General features: G+C 43.8%; 3 protein-coding genes across 9 annotated transcripts; 1 reads left to right on the top strand and 2 right to left on the bottom strand.

The window, feature by feature from the left end:
- Window positions 1-256: 256 nt before the first annotated feature.
- Window positions 257-18,892, bottom strand: LOC123490118. Of its 3 annotated transcripts, none has more exons than XM_045220290.1 (4): window positions 18,820-18,892; window positions 1,799-2,528; window positions 1,257-1,512; window positions 257-1,099 (listed from the first exon to the last, which is right to left on the bottom strand). In XM_045220290.1, exons 2-4 carry the CDS (start codon window positions 2,494-2,496, stop codon window positions 851-853), a joined length of 1,203 nt encoding a protein of 400 aa, XP_045076225.1. In that variant the 5' UTR covers window positions 2,497-2,528; window positions 18,820-18,892; the 3' UTR covers window positions 257-850. The 3 variants fall into 3 exon arrangements, with proteins under 3 accessions (XP_045076225.1, XP_045076224.1, XP_045076223.1); XM_045220289.1 differs by lacking the exon at window positions 18,820-18,892 and adding an exon at window positions 18,542-18,630; XM_045220288.1 differs by lacking the exon at window positions 18,820-18,892 and adding an exon at window positions 16,811-16,942.
- Window positions 18,687-21,083, top strand: LOC121567873 (dual specificity protein phosphatase 14). Of its 5 annotated transcripts, none has more exons than XM_045220295.1 (2): window positions 18,687-18,775; window positions 20,160-21,083. In XM_045220295.1, exons 1-2 carry the CDS (start codon window positions 18,754-18,756, stop codon window positions 20,705-20,707), a joined length of 570 nt encoding a protein of 189 aa, XP_045076230.1. In that variant the 5' UTR covers window positions 18,687-18,753; the 3' UTR covers window positions 20,708-21,083. The 5 variants fall into 5 exon arrangements, with proteins under 5 accessions (XP_045076230.1, XP_045076239.1, XP_045076240.1 ...); XM_045220304.1 differs by lacking the exon at window positions 18,687-18,775 and adding an exon at window positions 19,200-19,346; XM_045220305.1 differs by lacking the exon at window positions 18,687-18,775 and adding an exon at window positions 19,200-19,364.
- LOC121567874 (DNA-directed RNA polymerase II subunit RPB4) lies at window positions 21,075-22,743 on the bottom strand. Its single transcript, XM_041878221.2, has 4 exons — window positions 22,438-22,743; window positions 21,931-22,111; window positions 21,699-21,794; window positions 21,075-21,513 (listed from the first exon to the last, which is right to left on the bottom strand). Exons 1-4 carry the CDS (start codon window positions 22,511-22,513, stop codon window positions 21,435-21,437), a joined length of 432 nt encoding a protein of 143 aa, XP_041734155.2. The 5' UTR covers window positions 22,514-22,743; the 3' UTR covers window positions 21,075-21,434.
- Window positions 22,744-22,745: the final 2 nt, after the last annotated feature.

Raw genomic sequence — 22,745 nt, 5'->3', positions numbered from 1 at the left:
AACACCTCTGTTTTTCATCCTCTCCTTCTAATCAGGGGCTTATTCAGACCTGGGACACCAGGTGGGTGCAATTAACTACCAGGTAGAAATAAAAAACAGAAGTGTTTCGGCCCTCTAGGACCGGAATTGAAGAACCTTGATCTACACTGATTGAAGTGGATTTAACAAGTGACATTAATAAGGAATCATGAGCAGGTGTTCATAATGCTTTGTACACTGTATATCAGATGGTAAACCTTTAGTAAGATGTAAATAGTTTGCTTTTTTTAGGAGTTGTTTATTATGTGACACATGCAGTAATAAAGGTCAAGGACTAACTCCTTAGTCTCATCGTTGTTCTGTACTGTTTACATAATTACATTATTTTCACAAGTACCTTGTACACAACATCAGTCACCAGACCAAATAATGTGGTTTTGTCTTGTTTTAATGGAGCAAAGCATCACCATCATTAAGCATGTATTCTTCCAGTGTCTATTTAAGCAACCGATCTCTAGCACAACTACACTATGTTCCTGTCAGCTGCCACACTACTGTTGATCATATAGGTTGATCTCTGCACACATGAAATCAGCTCCAGGTATCTGAGATGTCTTAAGGCAGGCATGGTTTATTTACATTCAAATATTTGACAGTAAAGTAATAGGTTCAAATCTCCAAGCCTGCCTGTCAAAAGCAGAAGGTTCCTCTACCACTTATCTATGCAGTCGCCATAGCCCTTTACCACTTACCCTACCCTACCCAGACCTTCACCACAGACACAACCACAGTTTGTCTCGGGACTTCTATATCTGACATCCTGAACCAGCTAGCCACTCCCCTGTTTGTTAACAGTGTCCAGGCATGCTAGCTACTTCTCCGGCCTCATGGCTGGTATGTCCAGTCTGTTGTCTCTGACGTAGGGCAGGACAGCGTCGGTGTAGAACATCTCCAGCTTGGCCAGGGTGTCGTCCCAGAACGCAGGGTCAAAGGTCACAGGGATGATGGCTGTTTCCTTCAGGGTGAACACCACTAGGTCAGCCTGGGTTAACCCCGTCACCGCCAGCTGGCACTGGATCTGGGTGTAGTAGCTGTGTTTCGGTTTCAGATGGTACCTCACCTGTAGAGAAAATAAGAAAAAATAATTGGGAAGCGCTGCTAGAATACACTAGTAGATAGATCTTTGTAGATTGAAGGTGCTCTTTGGTTAAGGGGTTAACTGGTCATCAAAAAATATTGGCGTACAATGATACAACAAACATCATGTCCTAACTAACCTGTCCCACCTCCTCCCCCTGGTCCTGTATCGTCAGGCAGAAGGCTGGGTCCTCTCTACAGGCCTGGGCTACAGTGTTCTGACGGTGCTTGTAGGGACACTTGACCTCCAGGCAGAGCAGCCGTTGGCCGGTCCTCTTGTCCTCTACGATGCCGTCAGGGCTGCCTGCTAGCCAGGGGTGCTGGGGGTCGATGAACAGGCCACACTCCTGCACCCTCACCACCCGGCCCAGGGCCTTGCTCTTGAGGCTCTGATATCTGAGAATAGATGAGATGAGATTGTAATTTATTAATCTCTGAGGGGAAATGAGTTTGTCATCTTTACAGCCATAGAAAACACAGGTGGTTGGTGGACCTTAATTGGGGAGGACGGGCTTGTGGTAATGACTGGAGTGGAATGGGTGGATTGATATGAAATACATCAGACATGGTTTGATGCCATTCCGTTTGATGCCATTCCATTTGCTCTGTTCCAGCCATTTATGAGCCGTCCTCCCTATTTAAAACAATTGCAGGACAATTACAGTAAATACATAAATGGTACCTCCGCACGGCCTCGGCCTCCTGCTCGATGCCCCAGGTCATGGCGCGGGTTTTGATGTTGGGGCCGCAGCCGGTGATGGCGGCCAGATAGGAAGCGGGTGGGGTCTGGCTCTGGCCGGTGACGAAGCGGCTGTGGGCGAGGCGGTGAGCCACGGACGCTGTGATGCGGTTTTTACGCCAGGAGAACCAGCTGGGGTTCTCTCTCTGGCCCCGGGTCTGGAGCTCCACCGCCTCCACAACACCACCCTCCATCTTCTGCCCTAACCCCAGGGGCAGGGCTTCGGGCCTGGGGGGAGAGACCATGGAGCTCCCCCCAACCTGGTTGGTCCTGGGGGGAGAGACCACAGGCTTACCCCTGACCTGGCTGCACTTGACAGGGCTATGACTATGCTGATGGGCCTCAGGTTTCTTCTCTGAAATGTCAGGATGATATCTGACAGTAGGGATGTTCTTTTTGGCGTAACGTGTATCTGTGGTCTTTGCTCCTGCTCCCCTGGTCTGACTGGCTGTGGCTCTGGTGGTCCCTGAGCCTGGGGTCTTCACAGTGGCTGACCACCCTGCTGAGTCCCCTGAGCCATCAGAGGGGGTTAGGGTGGAACCTTTGTTGATATGCATCTGTGTTGGGGGGCTCTTTGAGGCAGAAGCAACCACTGAGCTGTCAGGGTGAGAGCCATCCTGGCTTGTCTTGGTGGTAGTCATTGTTCCGCGAGTTTCAACAAGTTAGAAGGATTCTGTAAATTTAAAACAAAATAGAGCAGTAAGATACTTTTGCATATAAAACATGTATATGTCCTATTCCTAAAGCTGTGTGTGTGTACCTAAAATCCCAACAAGGATAGTAAAACAAGGAAAATTCTCCCTCGTGGAGACATTTCCCACATCCCCATGAGGACAAAGGCTATTTTAATCTTAGGGGTTAGGTTTAAGGTTACAATTACAGTTAGAATTTGGGTTTGGGTAAGGGGTTAGTGCTTAGGTTTGGGTTACAGGTTAGGGTAAAGGTTAGGTTTAGGGAAAATTGGATTTTGAATGGAAATTAATTTTAGGTCCCCACGAGGATAGAAGAACATACAGTGTGTGTGTGTGGCACGGGCTAGCAGGTGTGTTGGTGGTTTACTGTTCTTACTAACAGATTACAGTCTGTCTGTAACTAATGATACCCATTTAAATCTGTCTCCTGCTACCTCTCTCTCGCCCTCTCCCTCCCTCCTTCTGAGTCTGTATGTGGTGACTGAGTAATCCATTTACAACGTAAAGTGCTTGTGAACCTCTTTTACAGTGCCCCTCCACTGCCCAGTTCACAGATCAGTAAATGTCCCGTAGCAGGTGGTGTACAGTGGGGGTTAAACTAGGGCTATGTAATGGGGAATGCATTCCCTGAACTGAACAGTTCTGCAGGTCAGGGATCAGGGTTCACATCACCGTCGGCACGTGAGGAGACTACTGGTAGGCTGTGTCCCAACTGGCACCCTACTCCCTTTATAGTGCACTACTTTTGATCAGGGCCTATAGGGCTCTGGTCAAAATTAGTGCACTATAACATTATAGGGTGCCACTTGGGACGCAAAGAAGAATTTCTGCAGTTGAGGGGCTGACTCTCGAGTCCTGATGGCTCCAATCTAAACCGAAACTACCAAACAAGCAACAAACCTACTTCTATGCAAGGTAGGTAATGGACATGAGACACTCACCCTATAGCAAGCTGGCCAGACATGAGAGGTATGCACGGAGGTACCGAGAGAGTCAATCTACATCTGCATACTGAGTAATTCTGAGTTGAGAGAACATGGAGATCACAACGGAGGTATTTAAACCCCCTATCCTGTGACTTCAGCTGTCCTCAGAACAACAGTGTATTAGGAGGCCAACCCCTAACAGAGGCTGTGTCCCAAATGGCACCCTATTCCCAATATAGAGGGCCCTGGTCAAAAGTAGTGCACTACGTTAGAGAATAGGGTGCCATTTGGAACACACCCAGAAACTGGGAGGATTTGCTCTATCCCTGATAGAGAACAAGATTATGGGAGGGGTTTGGAGGGTCTTTGTTGACATACTCCAAATGTCTGTGTTTGTTTGATCATTACGAGCCTCATTGACTTTATCTTCTGTTCAACTGTCTGTTTGCTGCTCTAATGGTCTTCTGTTTTTGCTTAGCTCCCCCCGCCCACTAAACATAAAACTTACTGGATAGTATTTCTGAAGTGTTTGAGAGAAGGGTAAGGGTCCTTCAGTGAGGGTTCAGAAGCAGACGTACAAACGAACCCTACTAAAAACATGACCAAAGTCTAACATTAAGACACTGTTTACAGGATCATCTAGGGACTAATAGGGGTAGCAGGTTTTGAATATAGTATAGACTGAGTAGTAGTAGACTTAGTGGAGTTAATTTCCTGGGAGTGATCTTTCAGATTTCATCCGAAATGGCACCCTATTCCCTTTATAACGCTCTACTTTTTGACTAGAGCCCTTTGTAGGTAATAGGGTGCCATTTGGGACACAACCATATTTGATCCCTTCCCCCTATGTAGTTGTCCAGACCAGGCAGGGGAGCCGGTGAGGCAAAATCATGTGTGGAGTTAGACTAATAATAACTAAGAGACACACACCGAGTAGCACAGGGGCTTAGGCCACGTTCACGTCGTCATGGAGGAACGACTTGGAGCGTTCACGTGCTCAGAGCTTTGGAAGGAACGCAATAACTATTCTCACCATTGACAGCCGAAATCCCGGCCATGTTTGTTGCCTCTTTCAGTGGTGCATGACGTCAGAGTTCAGCATGTGGGAAAGATCGGGGTCCAGAGGTCATCCCTAAGTTTCCTAGTTGTAATTACAAGTTGGAAGTGCGTTCGCGTGCATTTTTCCCAGTAGGAAGGTCGTATTTACGAGTTCCCAACATGACGTGAACATGGCATTAGGCTGCCTGCCACACACACACACACCGTGTGAGCTGTTGGTCAGCTCAACTCTCTCCTTCTCCGGACTAGCTCAGCTCACCCATCCACTCAAGCTCTTACATCAAATGCGGACCGCATTACCTCCCGTGAGAATTTTCTTTGGTTATTGTCACTGATGTGTATATCTGCCCCCAAGCAGACACCGTGACGGCTCTTACGGAACTACACTGGACTTTGTGCAAACTAGAAACCGCATATCCTGAGGCCGCATTTATTGTACCTGGGGACATTAATAAAGGAAATATGAGGAAAACGCTCCCAAAATTCTATCAACACATCTCCTGTGCTACATGCAGGGAGAACATGCTTGACCATTGTCACTTTCCCTTCCGGGATGGCTACAAGGCCCTCCCCTGCCTTCCCTTCGGCAAATCAGATCACGCCTCCATCCTGCTCCTCCCCGCCTATAGGCAGAAACTTAAGCAGGAAGCACCCGTGGTAAGGACTGTTCAATGTTGGTCTGACCAATCGCAATCTATGCTTGAAGACTATTTTGATCACGCGGACAGGTAAATGTTATGTTCCTACTGTGACAATTAGAACGTATCCAAACCAAAAACTGAAAGCACGAACCACCGCATTTAACCACGTCAAGGTGACTGAACATGGAAGTGTACAAACAGACCAGCTATGACCTCCATAAGGCAATCAGAGGCAAAACGACAGTACGGGGACAAAGTGGAGTCGCAATTCAACGGCTCAGACACGAGACATATATAGTAGGGAAAACCAGCCATATCACGAACACCGACGCCTCGCTCCCGGACAAGCTAAAAACCATCTTCGCCACTTCGAAGAAGGTGGGACCCATGTTGTCCATGTCACCCAAAAAGGTATACTTTTGACTCATCTGTCCATAGAACATTCTTCCAAGTGTCTTTATGATCATCCAGGTGTTTCCAGGTGCATTTTGGCAAGCTTGAGTCCACTTTTTGGATGAGATGGGTCTCATTATGTCTGGCAAAAACCAAACACTGCATTCCACAGTAAGAACCAAATACCAACAGTCAAGCATGGTGGTGGTAGTGTGATGGTTAGGGGATGCTTTGCTGCCTCAGGACCTGGACGACTTGCCTTAATAGAAGGAACAATGAATTCTGCTCTGTATCAGAGAATTCTACAGGAAAATGTCAGGCCATTCGTCTGTGAGCGGAAGCTGAAGTGCAGCTTGGTCATGCAGCAAGACGATGATCCAAAACACACAATCAAGTCTACATGAAAATTAAAAGCAACAAATTTGAAGTTTTGGCCTAGTCAAAGTCCAGACCTAATCAAAATTGAGATGTTGTGGCAGGACTTGAAATGAGCAGTTCATGCTTGAAAACCCACAAATGTCACTGAGTTAAAGCAGTTCTGTATGCAAGAGTGGGCCAAAATTACTCCACAGCGATGTGAGAGACTGATCAACAACTACAGGAATCATTTGGTTGCAGTCATTGCAGCTAAAAGGTGGCACAACCAGTTATTGAGTGTAAGGCGGCAATTACTTTTTCACACAGGGGAATTGGGTGTTGCATAACTTTGTTAATGAAATAAATAAGTATATATATTTTTGGTATTTGTACACTCAGGTTCCCTTTTTTTAGGGGATAGATCAGCTTTAATATTGCAGATAGATTGTAGCTTCCATCAATGTAATTGTCTGCATCATTTCCAATCCCCCATATCTTAAAGAAATTATATATATATATATATATATATATATATATATATATATATATATATATATATACACACAGTACCAGTCAAAAGTTTGGACACACCTACTCATTCCAGGGTTTTTCTTTATTTTTACTATTTTCTACATTGTAGAATAATAGTGAAGATATCTAAACTATGAAATTACACTTATGGAATTATGTAGTAACCAGAAAAGTGTTAAACAAACCAAAATATATTTGAGATTTTTCAAAGTAGCCACCCTTTGCCTTGACAGCTTTGCAGACTCTTGGCATTCTCTCAACCAGCTTCATGATGTAGTCACCTGGAATGCATTTCAATTAACAGGTGTGCCTTGTTAAAAGTTAATTTGTGGAATTTCTTTCCTTCTTAATGCGTTTGAGCCAGTCAGTTGTGTTGTGACAAGGTAGGGGGGGTATACAGAAGATAGCACTATATGGTAAAAGACCAAGTCCATATTATGGCAAGAACAGCTCAAATAAGCAAAGAGAAAGGACAGTCCATCATTACTTTAAGACATGAAGGTCAGTCAATACGGAACATTTCAAGAACTTTGAAAGTTTCTTCAAGTGCAGTCGCAAAAACCATCAAGCGCTATGATGAAACTGGCTCTCATGAGGACCGCCACAGGAATGGAAGACCCAGAGTTACCTCTGCTGCAGAGGATAAATTCATTAGAGTGACCAGCTTCAGAAATTGCAGCCCAAATAAATGCTTCACAGAGTTCAAGTCACAGACACATCTCAACATCAACTGTTCAAAGGGGACTGTGTGAATCAGGCCTTTGTGGTCGAATTGCTGCAAAGAAACCACTACAACCAATAAGAAGTAGAGACTTGCTTGGCCAAGAAACACGAGCAATGGACATTAGACCGGTGGAAATCTGTCCTTTGGTCGGATGAGTCCAAATTTGAGATTTTGGGTTCCAACCACTGTGTCTTTGTGAGACGCAGAGTAGGTGAACGGATGATCACGGCATGTGTGGTTCCCACCGTGAAGCATGGAGGAGGAGGTGTTATGGTGTGGGGGTGCTTTGCTGGTGACACTTTCCGTGATTTATTTAGAATTCAAAAGGCACACTTAACCAGCATGGCTACCACAGCATTCTGCAGCGATACGCCATCCCTTCTGGTTTAGGCTTAGTGGGACTATAATTTGCTTTTCAACAAGACAATGACCCAACACACCTCCAGGCTGTGTAAGGGCTATTTTACCAAGAAGGAGAGTGATGGAGTGCTGCATCAGATGACCTGGCCTCCACAATCACCCGACCTCAACCCAATTGAGATGGTTTGGGATGAGTTGGACTGCAGAGTTGTTACGGATACAGGTATCCTGTGTCCTGTGTTTTTCTCTCCTTCTGCCCTAATCACAGGTGTCCTGTATGTTCCTGATTGGTGGTCGTTGAGATGTCTGCTGATTGCTAAGGTGGACCAATCAGTGAACATTCCTCTGCATTTCACCACCTGTTGCTGGGTTTTCAATCACACATCCCATTATATAAAAACCAGTCAGTTATGTTTGTTGATAGAGAGAGACTATTTCCGTATGTGAGTATGGACACTGTGGTGTCCTGTTTTTGTTTACTCACTAAGTTGCTGGTTACTCTGGTTGGTAATTTTGTTAGACTATTTTTTTGTATGTGAGTAATGGATACTGTGATGTCCTGTGTTTAGAGTACTCATTAATTTGCTGGTTACTCTGTTTGGTAACTTTGTGTGTTTCTGGGAAAAGGGGAAGTTAAGCAAGCTGCCCTTGGGCATACATTTCCCGTAGAAAGAACTGTCTATAAACACTAGTTAGACCTGAGCGGACCACCCACTGTATTTTTTTATGAGTAGCAGTAGCTTAGCGGTTCTTGAGGCAGGCAAGATCAGTTTAGGGGTGTTTTACACTATTGTTTCATTTCTTGGGTCCTGCTCAGCCCTTTTTCCCAAACCTTTACCGTGTGTTCAGCAATAAACCATTTATGTTTGACGGTAGTTCATGGTTGTTGTGTAGTTTTTGTTCTCACTGCTCCATGTCACACTCCTAATTTGCATGAATTATGTTACGGGTCTCATGTCCATCCACCCTAGACGTTTAGAGCCACGGGGTTCGTAACATAAAGTGGGGGCTCATCCGGGATCTATCCCATGCTACTCATGCAAATTAGTAAGTGTCTGGTTCAGTGTTGAGCTTGGCAGCTGTACTACCTGTTTTTTTTGTGTGTTCAGTAGTCGACGGCTCGTGTTGCTAGTTTAGGATGGCTACTTTTGAGTTGGATGCATTTTTGGAAAACCCTACGTGGGAGGTTTTTGAGAATTGCCGTAGAGTGGATCTACAGGCTTTGGCTGACCACTTTTCTGTACCCATACCGAGGGGTTTAGTGAAAGCAGAAGTTAGGAGTAGTGCTAGCGATATTGTTGAACGAGCGAGTGCTTGAGTTACCGCCGCCTGAGTCTGCTGCTCCTGTAGGGGATGTGGTTGCTGTTCCTGTAAGCCCATCAGTGTCTGAGGACGAGGCTAAGGCTCCAGCCACATTGCCCCGTTATGACCCACTCTCCCCACTGACTGACAGTGATGCCAGGATGGATGTCCGCTCGACACGGCTCCAAATGGAGGCGGAAGAGCGGGCACAAATCAGGCTAGACAAGCTGGAAACGCGTAGGCTTGATCAGGAACTGGAGACGCGTAAGATGGAACTGGAGACGCGTAGGCTTGATCAAGAACTGGAGACGCGTAGGCTTGATCAAGAACTGGAGACGCGTAAGATGGAACTGGAGGTGCGTAAAATGGAACTGGAGGCAGAAACAGCGAGGTTAGTCTCTGCTCATACTATGCCTGCTAGTGAGCCATCCTCACCAGCTGTGTCGTCTACTACTTTTGATATTAGTAGGCAGATCACCTTGGTACCTGTGTTCAGGGAGTCAGAGGTTGATTCCTATTTCAGTGTTTTTGAACGTATAGCGGTAGCATTGAAATGGCCCGAAGAGGTATGGTGCCTATTACTTCAGTGTAAACTAACAGGTAAAGCCCAAGAGGTTCTGGCAGCGCTACCTCTTGAAGACAGTTTGAATTATGACGTGGTCAAAGCTACTGTTCTTCGTGCCTATGAGCTTGTTCCTGAGGCATATCGACAGAGATTTAGGTCTCATAAAAAGTCTCCTACTCAGACTTATGTGGAGTTTGCTAGAGACAAAGGAAATCTGTTTGACAAATGGCACAGTGCTAGTAAAGTAACTGATTTTAACTCTCTACGGGAGTTAATCTTGTTAGAAGAGTTTAAAAATTGCTTACCCGAACGCATTGTAGTTTATCTGAACGAACAGAAAGTATCCTCACTGTCGGAAGCGTCTGTATTGGCAGACGAGTTTGTGTTGACGCATAAGAGCGTGTTTTCGGCTCGTACGGAGGGCAGGGCTGCGGAGTTGCTAACTTTTAGTCCTAGTCGACCAGCAGTACATCCAGCACGCCCAAAATATGTGCGTCACTGTTTCTATTGTCATAAGGTGGGACATATGGTTAATGATTGCTTTCTGCTAAAACGCAAACCGGGGATGCCTCAGCACGCCAGGCCGCTAACGGGTGTTGGGCTGATTCGCATGCGGTTGTAAGGCCAGAATCAAGACAGAGGCCTCATAGTGAATGTGGTTTGAAAGTCCCTGTCCCAGATCACAGTTATGAACCGTTCATTTTTGAGGGGTTTGTTTCTATATCAGATGACGAAGCGTCTCAGCGTCCAGTTAGAATCCTCAGAGATACTGGTGCGGCGCAGTCGTTCATACTAGCTGATGTGTTGCCCTTGTCTAATAATACATATTGTGGTTCCAGTGTGTTAGTACAAGGAATTGAAATGGGATTTGTCCCAGTGCCATTGCACTTTGTGAACGTACACTCTGAGTTAGTCAGTGGATTGTTCAGAGTGGGCGTACGTCCTATGTTGCCAGTAAAAGGTGTGACGTTTATAATGGGCAACGATATTGCCGGAGGAAAGGTGATACCCGTATTGGAGGTATTGGATAAAAGTGACCAGTCTCTCTCCGAGGAGCTGGCACAGGGTTATCCAGATGTGTTCCCCGCTTGTGCTGTCACACGTGCTCAAGCACGACAAGTGGGTGAAGTGATAGATTTGTCGAACACAATTCTATTCAGAGAGGGTGACCCAGAGGATAGTTTGGGTGCTACCTCTGGTAAGCTGGTGCAGTCTGACCAACAGTCCAGAGAAAGGAAGAAGGATGTGGAACTTGTTGCTGAGGCAATACAGTTACCAGTCACTCGTGAGCAGCTGATCGCTAACCAAAAGGTTGACATTAGCCTGGCTAAATGTTTTTCTAGTGTTGTCTCAGAGGAGGAGCTAAAGAAGAAAAACATGGCATACTTTATTGATGGTAATCTCCTCATGCGTAAATGGACATCCCATGTTGACGCTGGCGGAGATTGGAATGCTGTTTACCAAATAGTGATTCCTACAGCCTTTCGACAAAATGTTTTATCCCTCGCTCATGATCACCAGTGGTCCGGACATCTGGGAGTCACCAAGACTTATGATCGAGTTTTGCGACATTTCTTTTGGCCTGGTTTAAAACAAGATGTGGCTCAGTTCTGTCGGACTTGCCACACCTGTCAAGTAATTGGGAAACCGAACCAGGTTATTTCCCCCGCGCCTCTTTGTCCCATACCGGCCATAGGTGAACCCTTCGAACATGTGATGGTTGATTGTGTTGGACCATTACCAAAAACAAAATCTGGTAACCAGTTTATGTTGACAATTATGTGTGTTGCCACCAGGTACCCAGAGGCCATTCCTCTGCGAAGGATTACTGCTCCGGTGGTGAGTAAAGCGTTGATCAAATTCTTCTCAACTTTTGGGTTACCTAAGGTGATACAAACTGATCAGGGTACGAATTTCCTTTCTAAACTTTTCAAACAAGTGTTAAAATCCTTGTCAGTTACACACCGTGTGTCAAGCGCATATCACCCAGAGTCTCAGGGTGCGCTTGAACGTTGGCATCAGACACTGAAGTCTATGCTCCGTAAATATTGCTTGGAATCTGAGAAAGATTGGGATGAGGGAGTTCCTCTAGTTTTGTTTGCTGTCCGTGAGACAGTACAGGAATCCCTAGGGTTCAGCCCAGCTGAACTGGTGTTTGGACACACCATGAGAGGACCTATGAAAGTCCTTAAGGATCAGTTTTTGTCACAAGAGTTGTGTGTGAAAGAAAGTGTGTTGGACTACGTTAGTCGCTTTCGTGAGCGCCTACATGGTGCCTGTGCTCTAGCAAAGGAAGCGCTGTCTTCCTCACAGAAACGGATGAAACGACACTATGACACACAGGCTGTTTCTCGTTCACTGCAGCCAGGTGACCAAGTTCTTGTATTGTTGCCTGTGCCAGGAGCGTCATTGTCAGCACGTTTCTCTGGTCCTTATGTCATTGAAAAGAAACTAAGTGAAACTGACTACGTGATACAGACTCCTGATAGAAAACGCCAATCTCGTGTGTGCCACGTTAACATGTTGAAGACATACCACACCAGACCCGTCACTCAGATAGACAGTCCAGAGAAACTGGCTGAGTCGGCTGTCTCTATTGCTGCTACGGCTGTAGTGGGAGGTCATGTTAATGATGTGGACGGAGATGGTTTGGAGTTGCGCAATACTCAGCAGCAGTGTGCTAGATTGCCCAATTCAGAGATGCTGCTGTCTGTCCCGTCAAGCCTGATTCATTTAACGGACAGACAGTCAGATAATATTGTGAGACTATTACACAGCTTTCCATGTCTTTTTAATGATGTTCCTACGTGCACAAATGTGTTAGAACATGACATTAATGTTGGAAACGCTGCACCTATCAAGCAACATGCTTATCGTGTCAACGTCTCTAAAAGAAAGATAATGAGGGATGAGGTCGGTTATTTGCTGGAGAATAACCTGGCTATGCCAAGTTCAAGTCCTTGGAGTTCTCCGTGCATTCTGGTTCCTAAACCTGATGGGACATCCAGATTATGTACGGACTATCGGAAGGTCAATGCTGTCACAGTGCCCGACTCGTTCCCGTTACCCAGACTGGATGACTGTATTGATACTGTTGGTGCTGCTACTTATGTAACCAAACTAGATCTTCTAAAAGGTTACTGGCAGGTGCCGTTAACCCCACGTGCCTCCGACATCTCTGCCTTTGTGACCCCAGATCACTTCCTACAATATGCTGTCATGGCATTTGGGATGCGGAACGCACCAGCCACTTTCCAACGCCTGGTTAACACAGTATTGGCTGGAGTTCCTAATTGTAGTGCTTACCTTGATGATCTGGTAATTTATTCAACTGAGTGGTCTGATCATGTTAAAACTCTAAGGGTAGTGTGTGAACGTCTAGCCACCGCTTCTCTAACCCTGAACTTAGCAAAGTGCGAGTTTGGGAAGGCCACTGTTACTTATCTCGGTAAACAGGTCGGCCATGGTCAGGTGCGCCCTGTAGATGCCAAGGTCTCAGCTATAAATGCATTTCCCGCACCTACCACCAGAAGAGAGCTACGCCGCTTTTTAGGGATGGTTGGCTACTACTGTAGTTTCTGTAAAAATTTCTCTGCGGTAGTTGCTCCATTAACGGATTTGCTCAGTCCGGCGAGAAAATTTGTATGGTCTGAAGATTGTCGTACTGCTTTCAACACTGCTAAAGCACTCTTATGTAGAACTCCTGTTCTTGCTGCGCCAGATTTTGAACGACCGTTTAAACTGGAGGTAGATGCAAGTGCCAGAGGTGCTGGGGCTGTTCTACTGCAGCAAGACCAGAGTGGAGTGGACCATCCTGTCTGTTATTTTTCACGGAAATTTAACAAATGTCAGACAAACTATTCCACCATTGAACAAGAAGCTCTAGCTTTGTTGTTAGCTCTGCAGTACTTTGAAGTTTATGTTGGTTCCAGTGCATTACCAGTGATAGTGTATACTGACCATAACCCCTTAGTTTTTCTCCACCGGATGTACAACCAGAACCAACGCCTTTATGCGTTGGGCACTTGTCGTGCAAAATTATAATTTGGAGATCCGCCACAAAAAGGGGTTGGATAATGTGTTGGCAGATGCTTTGTCTCGTGTGTAATGATCTAGGTTTTTTTTTGTTATCCCGGCAGGATGATTTGTGAATTTGGGTGTTGTGATAGTACGTGTGTCGCAAACCACTGTGGTTTGCTCTTTTAAGGGTGGGAGTGTTACGGATACAGGTATCCTGTGTCCTGTGTTTTTCTCTCCTTCTGCCCTAATCACAGGTGTCCTGTATGTTCCTGATTGGTGGTCGTTGAGATGTCTGTTGATTGCTAAGGTGGACCAATCAGTGAACATTCCTCTGCATTTCACCACCTGTTGCTGGGTTTTCAATCACACATCCCATTATATAAAAACCAGTCAGTTATGTTTGTTGATAGAGAGAGACTATTTCCGTATGTGAGTATGGACACTGTGGTGTCCTGGTTTTGTTTACTCACTAAGTTGCTGGTTACTCTGGTTGGTAATTTTGTTAGACTATTTTTTTTGTATGTGAGTAATGGATACTGTGATGTCCTGTGTTTAGAGTACTCATTAATTTGCTGGTTACTCTGTTTGGTAACTTTGTGTGTTTCTGGGAAAAGGGGAGGTTAAGCAAGCTGCCCTTGGGCATACATTTCCCGTAGAAAGAACTGTCTATAAACACTAGTTAGACCTGAGCGGACCACCCACTGTATTTTTTTATGAGTAGCAGTAGCTTAGCGGTTCTTGAGGCAGGCAAGATCAGTTTAGGGGTGTTTTACACTATTGTTTCATTTCTTGGGTCCTGCTCAGCCCTTTTTCCCAAACCTTTACCGTGTGTTCAGCAATAAACCATTTGTTTGACGGTAGTTTATGGTTGTCGTGTAGTTTTTGTTCTCACTGCTCCATGTCACACTCCTAATTTGCATGAATTATGTTACGGGTCTCATGTCCATCCACCCTAGACGTTTAGAGCCACGGGGTTCGTAACAAGAGTGAAGGAAAAGCAGCCAACATGAAGCTGGTTGAGAGAATGCCAAGAGTGTGCAAAGCTGTCATCAAGGCAAAAGGTGGCTACTTTGAAGAATATAAAATATATTTTGATTTGTTTAACACTTTTTTGGTTACTACATGATTCCATATGTGTTATTTCATAGTTTTGATATCTTCAATATAGAAAATAGTAAAAATAAAGAAAAACCCTTGAATGAGTAGGTGTGTCCAAACTTTTGACTGGTACTGTATATATAAAATATTATTTTCCCCTAACCCTACCCCTAATTGGAGTAAACTAATGGACAACAACTCTTAGGCTTCTACTTCCAGCTTATACATACTATATACATTTTACAGACAAAGTATATTTTACAATAGTTACAGTTGAAGTCGGAAGTTTACATACACCTTAGCCAAATACATTTCAACTCAGTTTTTCACAATTCCTGACATTTAATCCTAGTACAAATGCCCTGTCTTAGGTCAGTTAGGATCACCACTTTATTTTAAGAATGTGAAATCTCACAATAATAGTAGAGAGTGATTTATTTCAGCTTTTATTTCTTTCATCACATTCCCAGTGGGTCAGAAATTTACATACACTCAATTAGTAATTGGTAGCACTGCCTTTAAATTGTTTAACTTGGGTCAAACGTGTCGGGTAGCCTTCCACAAGCTTCCCACAATAAGTTGGGTGAATTTTGGACCATTCCTCCTGACAGAGCTGGTGTAACTGAGTCAGGTTTGTAGGCCTCCTTGCTCACACATGCTTTTTCCGTTCTGCCCACACATTTTCTATAGGATTGAGGTCAGGGCTTTGTGATGGCCACTCCAATACCTTGACTTTGTTGTCCTTAAGCCATTTTGCCACAACTTTGGAAGTATGCTTGGGGTCATTGTCCATTTGGAAGACCCATTTGCGACCAAGCTTTAACTTCCTGACTGATGTCTTGAGATGTTGCTTCAATATATCCACATAATTGTCCTTCCTCATGATGCCATCTATTTTGTGAAGTGCACCAGTCCCTCCTGCAGCAAAGCACCCCCACAGCATGATGCTGCCACCCCCGTGCTTCACGGTTGGGATGGTGTTCTTGGGCTTGCAAGCCACCCCCTTTTTCCTCCAAACATAACGATGGTCATTATGGCCAAACAGTTATATTTTTGTACAGAATAAAAAATATTCCAAAACATGCATCGTGTTTGCAACAATGCACTAAAGTAATACAGCAAAAAAGGTGGCAAAGCAATTCACTTTTAGACCTGAATACAAAGTATTATGTTTTGGGCTAATCCAATACAACATATTCCTGAGTACCACTCTCCATATTTTCAAGCATAGTGGTGCTGCGTCATATTATGGGTATGCTTGTAATCATTAAGGACTGGGGAGTTTTTCTGGATAAAATAGAAACGGAATGGAGCTAAGCACAGGCAAAATCGTAGAGAAAACCCTGGTTCAGTCTGCTTTCCACCAGACACTGGGAGATGAATTCACTTTTCAGCAGGACAATAACCTAAAACACAAGGGCAAATCTACACTGGAGTTGCTTACCAAGAAGACAGTAAATGTTCCTGAGAGGCCGAGTTACATTTTTGACTTAAATATACTTAAATCTATGGCAAGACCTGAAAATGGTTGTCTAGCAAAGACCAAAAAACAATTTGAAAGAGCTTGAATAATTGTTTTAAGAATAATGGGAAAATGTTGCACAATCCAGGTATGGAAAGCTCTTAAGAGACTTACCCAGAAAGACTCAGCTGTAATCGCTGCCAAAGTTGCTTCAACAAAGTATTGACTCAGGGGAGTGAATACTTAAGTAAATGAGATATTTCTGTATTTCATTTTCAATACATTTGAAAAAATGTCTACAAACAGGTTTTCACTTTGTCATTATGGGGTATTGTGTGTAGATGGGTGAGAAAAAAATCGATTTAATCCATTTTGAATTCAAACTGTAACACAACGAAATGTGGAATAAATCAAGGGGTATGAATACTTTCTGAAGGCACTGTAGGGTTTTACATAGAACCCAAAAGAGTTCTACCTGGAACCAAAACGTTTCTTCAAAGGGTTCTCCTATGGGAACAGCCGAAGAACCTTTAAGTTATAGATAGCACCCTTTTTTCTAAGAGTGTAAGAGGCGAGGAACAGAAACTATACACATATTGCATTCTGTTCCCTTTTCGATCGCCAGGTGAGCTAAATGGTCTTGATTTATCTGGCGTGATCTGATAGAATAATCCCAGCTAACCGTATGTTTTAAAGGTGTGTTTGGCCGTTTCAAACTAATAGTTTTAGAAAGAATACAGCAGACCTATGTCATCATTGTCCTACTCTACTTTTCTATTAAATTACAGGAAGAATAGTATTCCACAAAATATATTTTTTGCTTACCCGATGAAGTTCTGTCTAGTCGCGAGTTATGTATGAAAGTAAAACTGGTACAAAGGCGGAATTGAAGATCTACTACATGAGTCACTATCTCATGACAAACACGTCAGATTCATCCTATTGGCTTGCTGCTGCTGTGTGTGAGTGCGTTTGTGTGTATCCGACATGTCCTGAACATGTCCAGTGTCAGTTTCGCGTTAAAAACACCTGGGAACTCGGAAATCTCAGTGCGTTAAAGAAAAAAACGAGCTCCGACTGGGAAAAATAGTTTTGACTGGTCTTTCAACTCGACATTTCAAGTCGGAAACTCGGGCATATTACTAGAGCTCCGACTTTCCGAAGTAATTATTTGAGCTTCTTTTTTTCCTGAGTTCCCAGTTGTCTTGAAAGCACCAAGTGAGACAAAATACATAGGCCTTTGTAAATCGGTATTATCCTATACATATTTATTACACTATAATAACCATATTACCGCATATCTTAACCCATCTATGAATAACAGGATTAAAAACAATTACTCTTCCTGAATAAATGGTATAAAAACACGTTTTTCAGGGCTGCCAACTTTTGAAGAAAGCTTGGATTGAGATTTGCTTTGTGAATTTCATTGCCCCCTGGCACAATCCCTAGACTGGGGATCCTCTTCCAGGAAGATTTTACTGTTTTAAAGCAAATTTCCTGCAATTCTATGTATTTTGAGGCCTATGACCAGGGTGTAAAAGTAGGTGTATTCAGGATACTTTGACCATTAAATGAGCACTCAAAATTAGATGACTTTGTTACTTTGAGATTTTGGGGGTATGAAATGTAAAGTATAGTAATATTTTTTTAAACATTTTTTTCGGTGGTTTGACAAATTATTCAGACAGTAATTAAATGAGATAGGGAGACAGGCATTTGCTAGAAACAGTGGGAAGGTTGGAAGCAGGGAATGATCCCTGTTCTCAGGTGGAAAGTTGTATGCGACAGGTACCTGGGAGTGTTACCACTACACTAAGGCTCTGCACAGTAATTACCCTATAGTTTAGCCCATTGTTAAGAATGAGAATTGTTCCACTGATCAGACTAAATAAAGTAAATAGCTAATAAAATCTGCTGAATCAAATATTACATAATAATACATTTTATATGTATTGTACCCCATCTAGAACCAAATTTACACTTTTGGGTTCACAATTTGTTTGACAAAATGATTTTTCATAGTTACAAATCAGGTCCCACTACCCAATTTCCCTACTAAAACATATTGTAGGTCTGTCTGCTGCCTTTTCGTTGTCACAGCGTAAATGCCAATCACCAAATTATTGCATTCTGCAATAGGGACAGGAGTAACCGCAGCCTAATTTTGTTCACAATATTGTACATAAAACTGCGCTACCGTACTGCTGTTTTTACATTTTTATAAACTCCGTGGAGAACGATCTCTCCATTCAACTCCACTCTAATCCTGAGGGGCGTTTCATCAAAGACTAGACCAACCATATCCTTAAATGTGCCGCGATTTACAGTGATGTGGCAAGACATTGATAGAGATTCCCGTTCGTGATGTTAAATGCTCCGATTTCAAAACGATTTGGAGCACAGTTGAAAAATTAACGCGCGGACTATCCAACGGACTAATAAAATCAGTACTTTTCAATGCGTGAGACATAAGAGGTGTGAGATTTGGCAGCTCTGGTTTTTAGTTCAAGGCTCCGTTCCAAACACGTAAAAGACACACCCTCCTCCACTTACCCTCGCCCTTGGGGGAATCCCAGCAGCCATCTTTGCCGTCGGTCCAAACAGTTAGCCAAGCAAGGGAGGTTGGCAAGTAAGCCCCCCAGCCCTCGTTTGTGATCGAGTGTACAATTTTGTTCACTCTGGGGTCTGAAACGCCCCATAATTCAATTCGCGATGATTGTAAATAGGCTAAGAAAAGTCAGCCAAAACTTAAAACCAACATCAATATGGAAAAGTCAACATACAAGTGTAAGTACAAACAAATGTCAATAAATTACAAATTGTGCTACTACCGGTGGTTCCATGATTGATAACACAACTGTCGGACGAACGAGTTACGAATTTCCAGGCAAGGGCGGTCCATTTAATTTAATATATTCCTCCCTTGCCCTGCAACTGTCAACTCATGAAACGTCATCAGAAGTGTAAACTTAATTTGAGGGCTAAGGGGAGAGGGTGTGTTTTTTACGTGTTTGGAATGCAGCCCAAGAGATAATCAAAATGGGCATGTGTTCAGTACGTTTTTACGTTCTGGAACGTTCAATTGAACAGAAACGGTGCTGTACTGAACAACCAGTTGAAAAACGGGGAGGGGTTGGGTTGTGGGCATATATACAGTCATTGGGCGCCTTCAAGCGGATCAATTTTGTCAAGTCGATGGTCACCGCCTTTCAAAGTGTGTTGCATTCTGGGGATAAAAATTGTCAAACTTGCACCTACATGTCTACTGCATAAACTTTATAACAATCGTGATCAAAGGTCAGGAAGTTTTGATTGCTAGTTTCAGCAGTTGCTCTTCACCAACATTGGTTAAGGACTTGTAAGTAAACATTTCATGGTAAGGTCTACACCTGTTGTATTCGGCGCATGTGACAAATACAATTTGATTTGATTTTGATCATCCTGCAGCCATCTCCTGCATTGTGGGAGGCTCTATTGTCAACCAATCATTAAGGTGTTTTGTTTGACCCACACTAACATGACCAAAGATATGACTGAAACGGGTACCAATTTGTGATTTATGTGTACTGTGGATATACAGTATACAAATAAATGTGATATTTGAGGCTCTCTCACTAATTGATTGTACACTGTGTACACACATGATATTGTATTATGATTTCAGTGTGTGATATGGGGGTTAGATACATATTTATTTCGACATCATAAAGAAAACCTTTTAGAGTAAAACGGCAACACGGCCATGTTGTTCTGAGCCTTGCTGTTGGAAAACCACATTAGTGTCTGACTTTTGGCCTCCCCTCGACTTTCGTCTACAGTCGGTTGTTTTGGCAAGAACGTACAAGAACGTTTTGGGAAAACGTGTCGTTCAGTATAAACCGTCCCGCAACGTAGCAAACGTTCAAGCGAACTGAACGCACATCTGACAATTCAGTCACGTGACCGATCGCGGATCATGACGTACAAATCTATGCGACAGAAAAAAAGGCCACTGTAAACAGAAAATAAAAATACACAGTAAGTTCAAAGATTATCTATATTAGCTTCGCCTCTTCTTTTCTGGTAAGTCTAGGCACATCACAATTAAGTACAGATATTCACGTTTGTGCTGTACTGACCTAAAGACTGTTTGTGCATCTTTTTACAATGTCATTTTGGTTCTCTGTTGCAGTGAGTCAGCCGGACAGCTGTGAATGTCCATTCCCCATGTCATTCTCCCAGATCACCCAGTCTCTGTATCTGGGTGGTGTGGACGCAATCTTCAAGCGCACCGGCCTCTCCAGTAGGAACATAACTCTGATAGTCAATGCCACAGCAGAGCACCCCTGTCCTCAGTACGAGGGTGTGGAGTGTTTCCAGGTACCCGTACTGGACCAGCCTCACGCCCCCCTGGCCTGCTACTTCGATGCTGTTGCAGAACGTATCCATAACAACCAGTCAGGTAGTACACTGGTCCACTGCACTGCAGGCCGGAGCCGTTCTCCTACCCTGATCATGGCTTACCTGATGAGGTATGAGGGGGTATCACTGCGCCAGGCCCATGAGTGGGTCCTGAAGTACAGACCTCATATCCGACCCAATGCTGGGTTCTGGAGGCAGCTGATGGAGTATGAGAGGAGGCTCTATGGGAAGAATACTTTGAGGATGGCTGCTACCTCCTGTGGTGTGCTGCCTGAGGCTCTGGATGGACAGGAGACTATTTACTATGTGAATGGCTGATGGAATGAGTCCCAAATGGCACCCTATTCCTTATATAGTGCACTACTTTTGACCAGAGCCTAAAGGGAATAAGGTGCCATTTGGGACAGAATGCTTTCTTCAATGTCTGAGAAAGTCATGAGTGCAAGTAGACCCGACTGACATGTCCTGACTGTGAAATTATCTGTGGCTTCGCTGAGACTCTTCATGCAATGTTTCTCTACCAGCAATAGTCAACTGTATGTACCGTTTTTATACAGTGGCATTCATTTGAGACAATTGTTGATTGCATTTGACAAGATGAAGTGATCAACCACATTTGTATAGCAGCAAATTGTATTATTGATAGATTTTTCATAGATGTATTTGAGAAAATAAAACAAATAGCTATAAAACATTTCAGATGTTTATTTGAAAATTATTTACATTTATGAATGTATGTATTCATCCTAGCTTGGTATGGTCTTCAAAATGGATCTGTATCATCTTTGCAATTAATGTACAGATCTGTGGTGCCTGATGCACCCCTCGGCTGTCGATACACCCCCCCCAGTCCAATTTGGAGGTACCCATCCTGTCGAGAACGGTCAGTGTCAGGTTTCATCCCAAACTGCACCCTATTCACTACATAGGGAATAGGGTGTCATTTGGGATGCACAGTGTCCTTCTGGGTGGGTAGCAGAGCCCAGTATATTCTGACATAACGATGGGTTTAGGATAGAACAGGCCAGAGGAGGAGGAATTGTCTTCAGTACTGGAAACTTCTCTTGGTCTGGATGTCATCAAGGATCTGCTGCAGCTCCTCGTCCTCAAACCGCCCCTCCAGACTGCAGACAGAACAAACAGGCTTCAGTACACAACAGCAAAACTACTGTCACTACATTTTAATCTATACCAAATATTTACGCCTGGTTTCCTGGTCAAGAGCCGGCTGCTACCCAACTAGAGACAAGGTTAGGGTTAGATGACTGAGTATGGTGATATGTGAGGAGGCAGTAACAGCAGGTCTTACCTAGGGATGAGGGCTTTGGCCTCCTCCGCTGCTTCTGGACACAGGTTGGCCAAACTGGCCAACTCAAATTTATGCAGCTTCTTCTGTAAGAGCAAGCTGTAGGATACAGGGCAATCATTTCAGTAATCCCGAAAAGTTAATGGACACATTAACCACCATATAAATATATATTGTATTTTATACGGTACTGACATTGGTTTTTGGTTGTGATAGTGACAACAGCTACACTGACCTGCGGACACTGGCTATAGTTTCTCTGTTTTTGAACCGGCTGAAACGTGCAGTATAATTCAGAGTTTTCATGAAGACCTCCGATAGCTCTTGTTCGTCCTCTGCACTCTCGTTCTGCTGCTTGCGATGCTCCAGAAGCATGTGTACCTCGGAGTTTAGAAGTGTCTCCGCGTTCTCGAACTCTGAAGAACACAGGTGTGTTTTAATGTTGGATATAGTTAGCTAGCTAAATACCTTAACCCTCCCGTTGTCCTAGGGTCAAAATGACCCGCCACTGTGTTGAACCAACTTTATTTAATTTTTATATTTTTGGGATCATTTGTGAGAAGGAGGCAGTGATTCTTTCTTTAAAGTCTCACTGCCTCCTTCTCACAAATGATCCCAAAAATATAAAAATTAAATAAAGTTGGTTCAACACAGTGGCGGGTCATTTTGACCCTAGGAAAACGGGAGGGTTAAGTGAATCGTTATATTCAAGCTAGTTAACATAAATAAGCTGGATACGCACCTTTGGGGAACAGTAGCTGAGAAGCGTCCTCCTCAATATCTCCGACAGTTGTTGTTGAACCGCCTCCGGACGCCATGCTGCTTGTCACACTGAATTAATGAACCTTCCTAGCTAACGTTACAGTAAAAGAAAAAGCCACAGAGCTGATATCCAGTTGCTTGCTCTGAACCAAATGTTCTCTATAACGGCGCCTTATAATTGTTTTGTCATTACAAAAACAGCAAGACGAATCTCCAAATTCATCAAGGAAAGAAGCTGATACCTAACAAAAAAACAAAAATCAGCTTCTCATCGCAACACAAAAAAGG

This window comes from Coregonus clupeaformis, chromosome 6 (genome assembly GCF_020615455.1).
Source record: "Coregonus clupeaformis isolate EN_2021a chromosome 6, ASM2061545v1, whole genome shotgun sequence".
NCBI classification, from domain to species: domain Eukaryota; kingdom Metazoa; phylum Chordata; class Actinopteri; order Salmoniformes; family Salmonidae; genus Coregonus; species Coregonus clupeaformis.
Note: the sequence above shows the minus strand (reverse complement) of the source record. Positions and strands in the feature narration are given on the sequence as shown.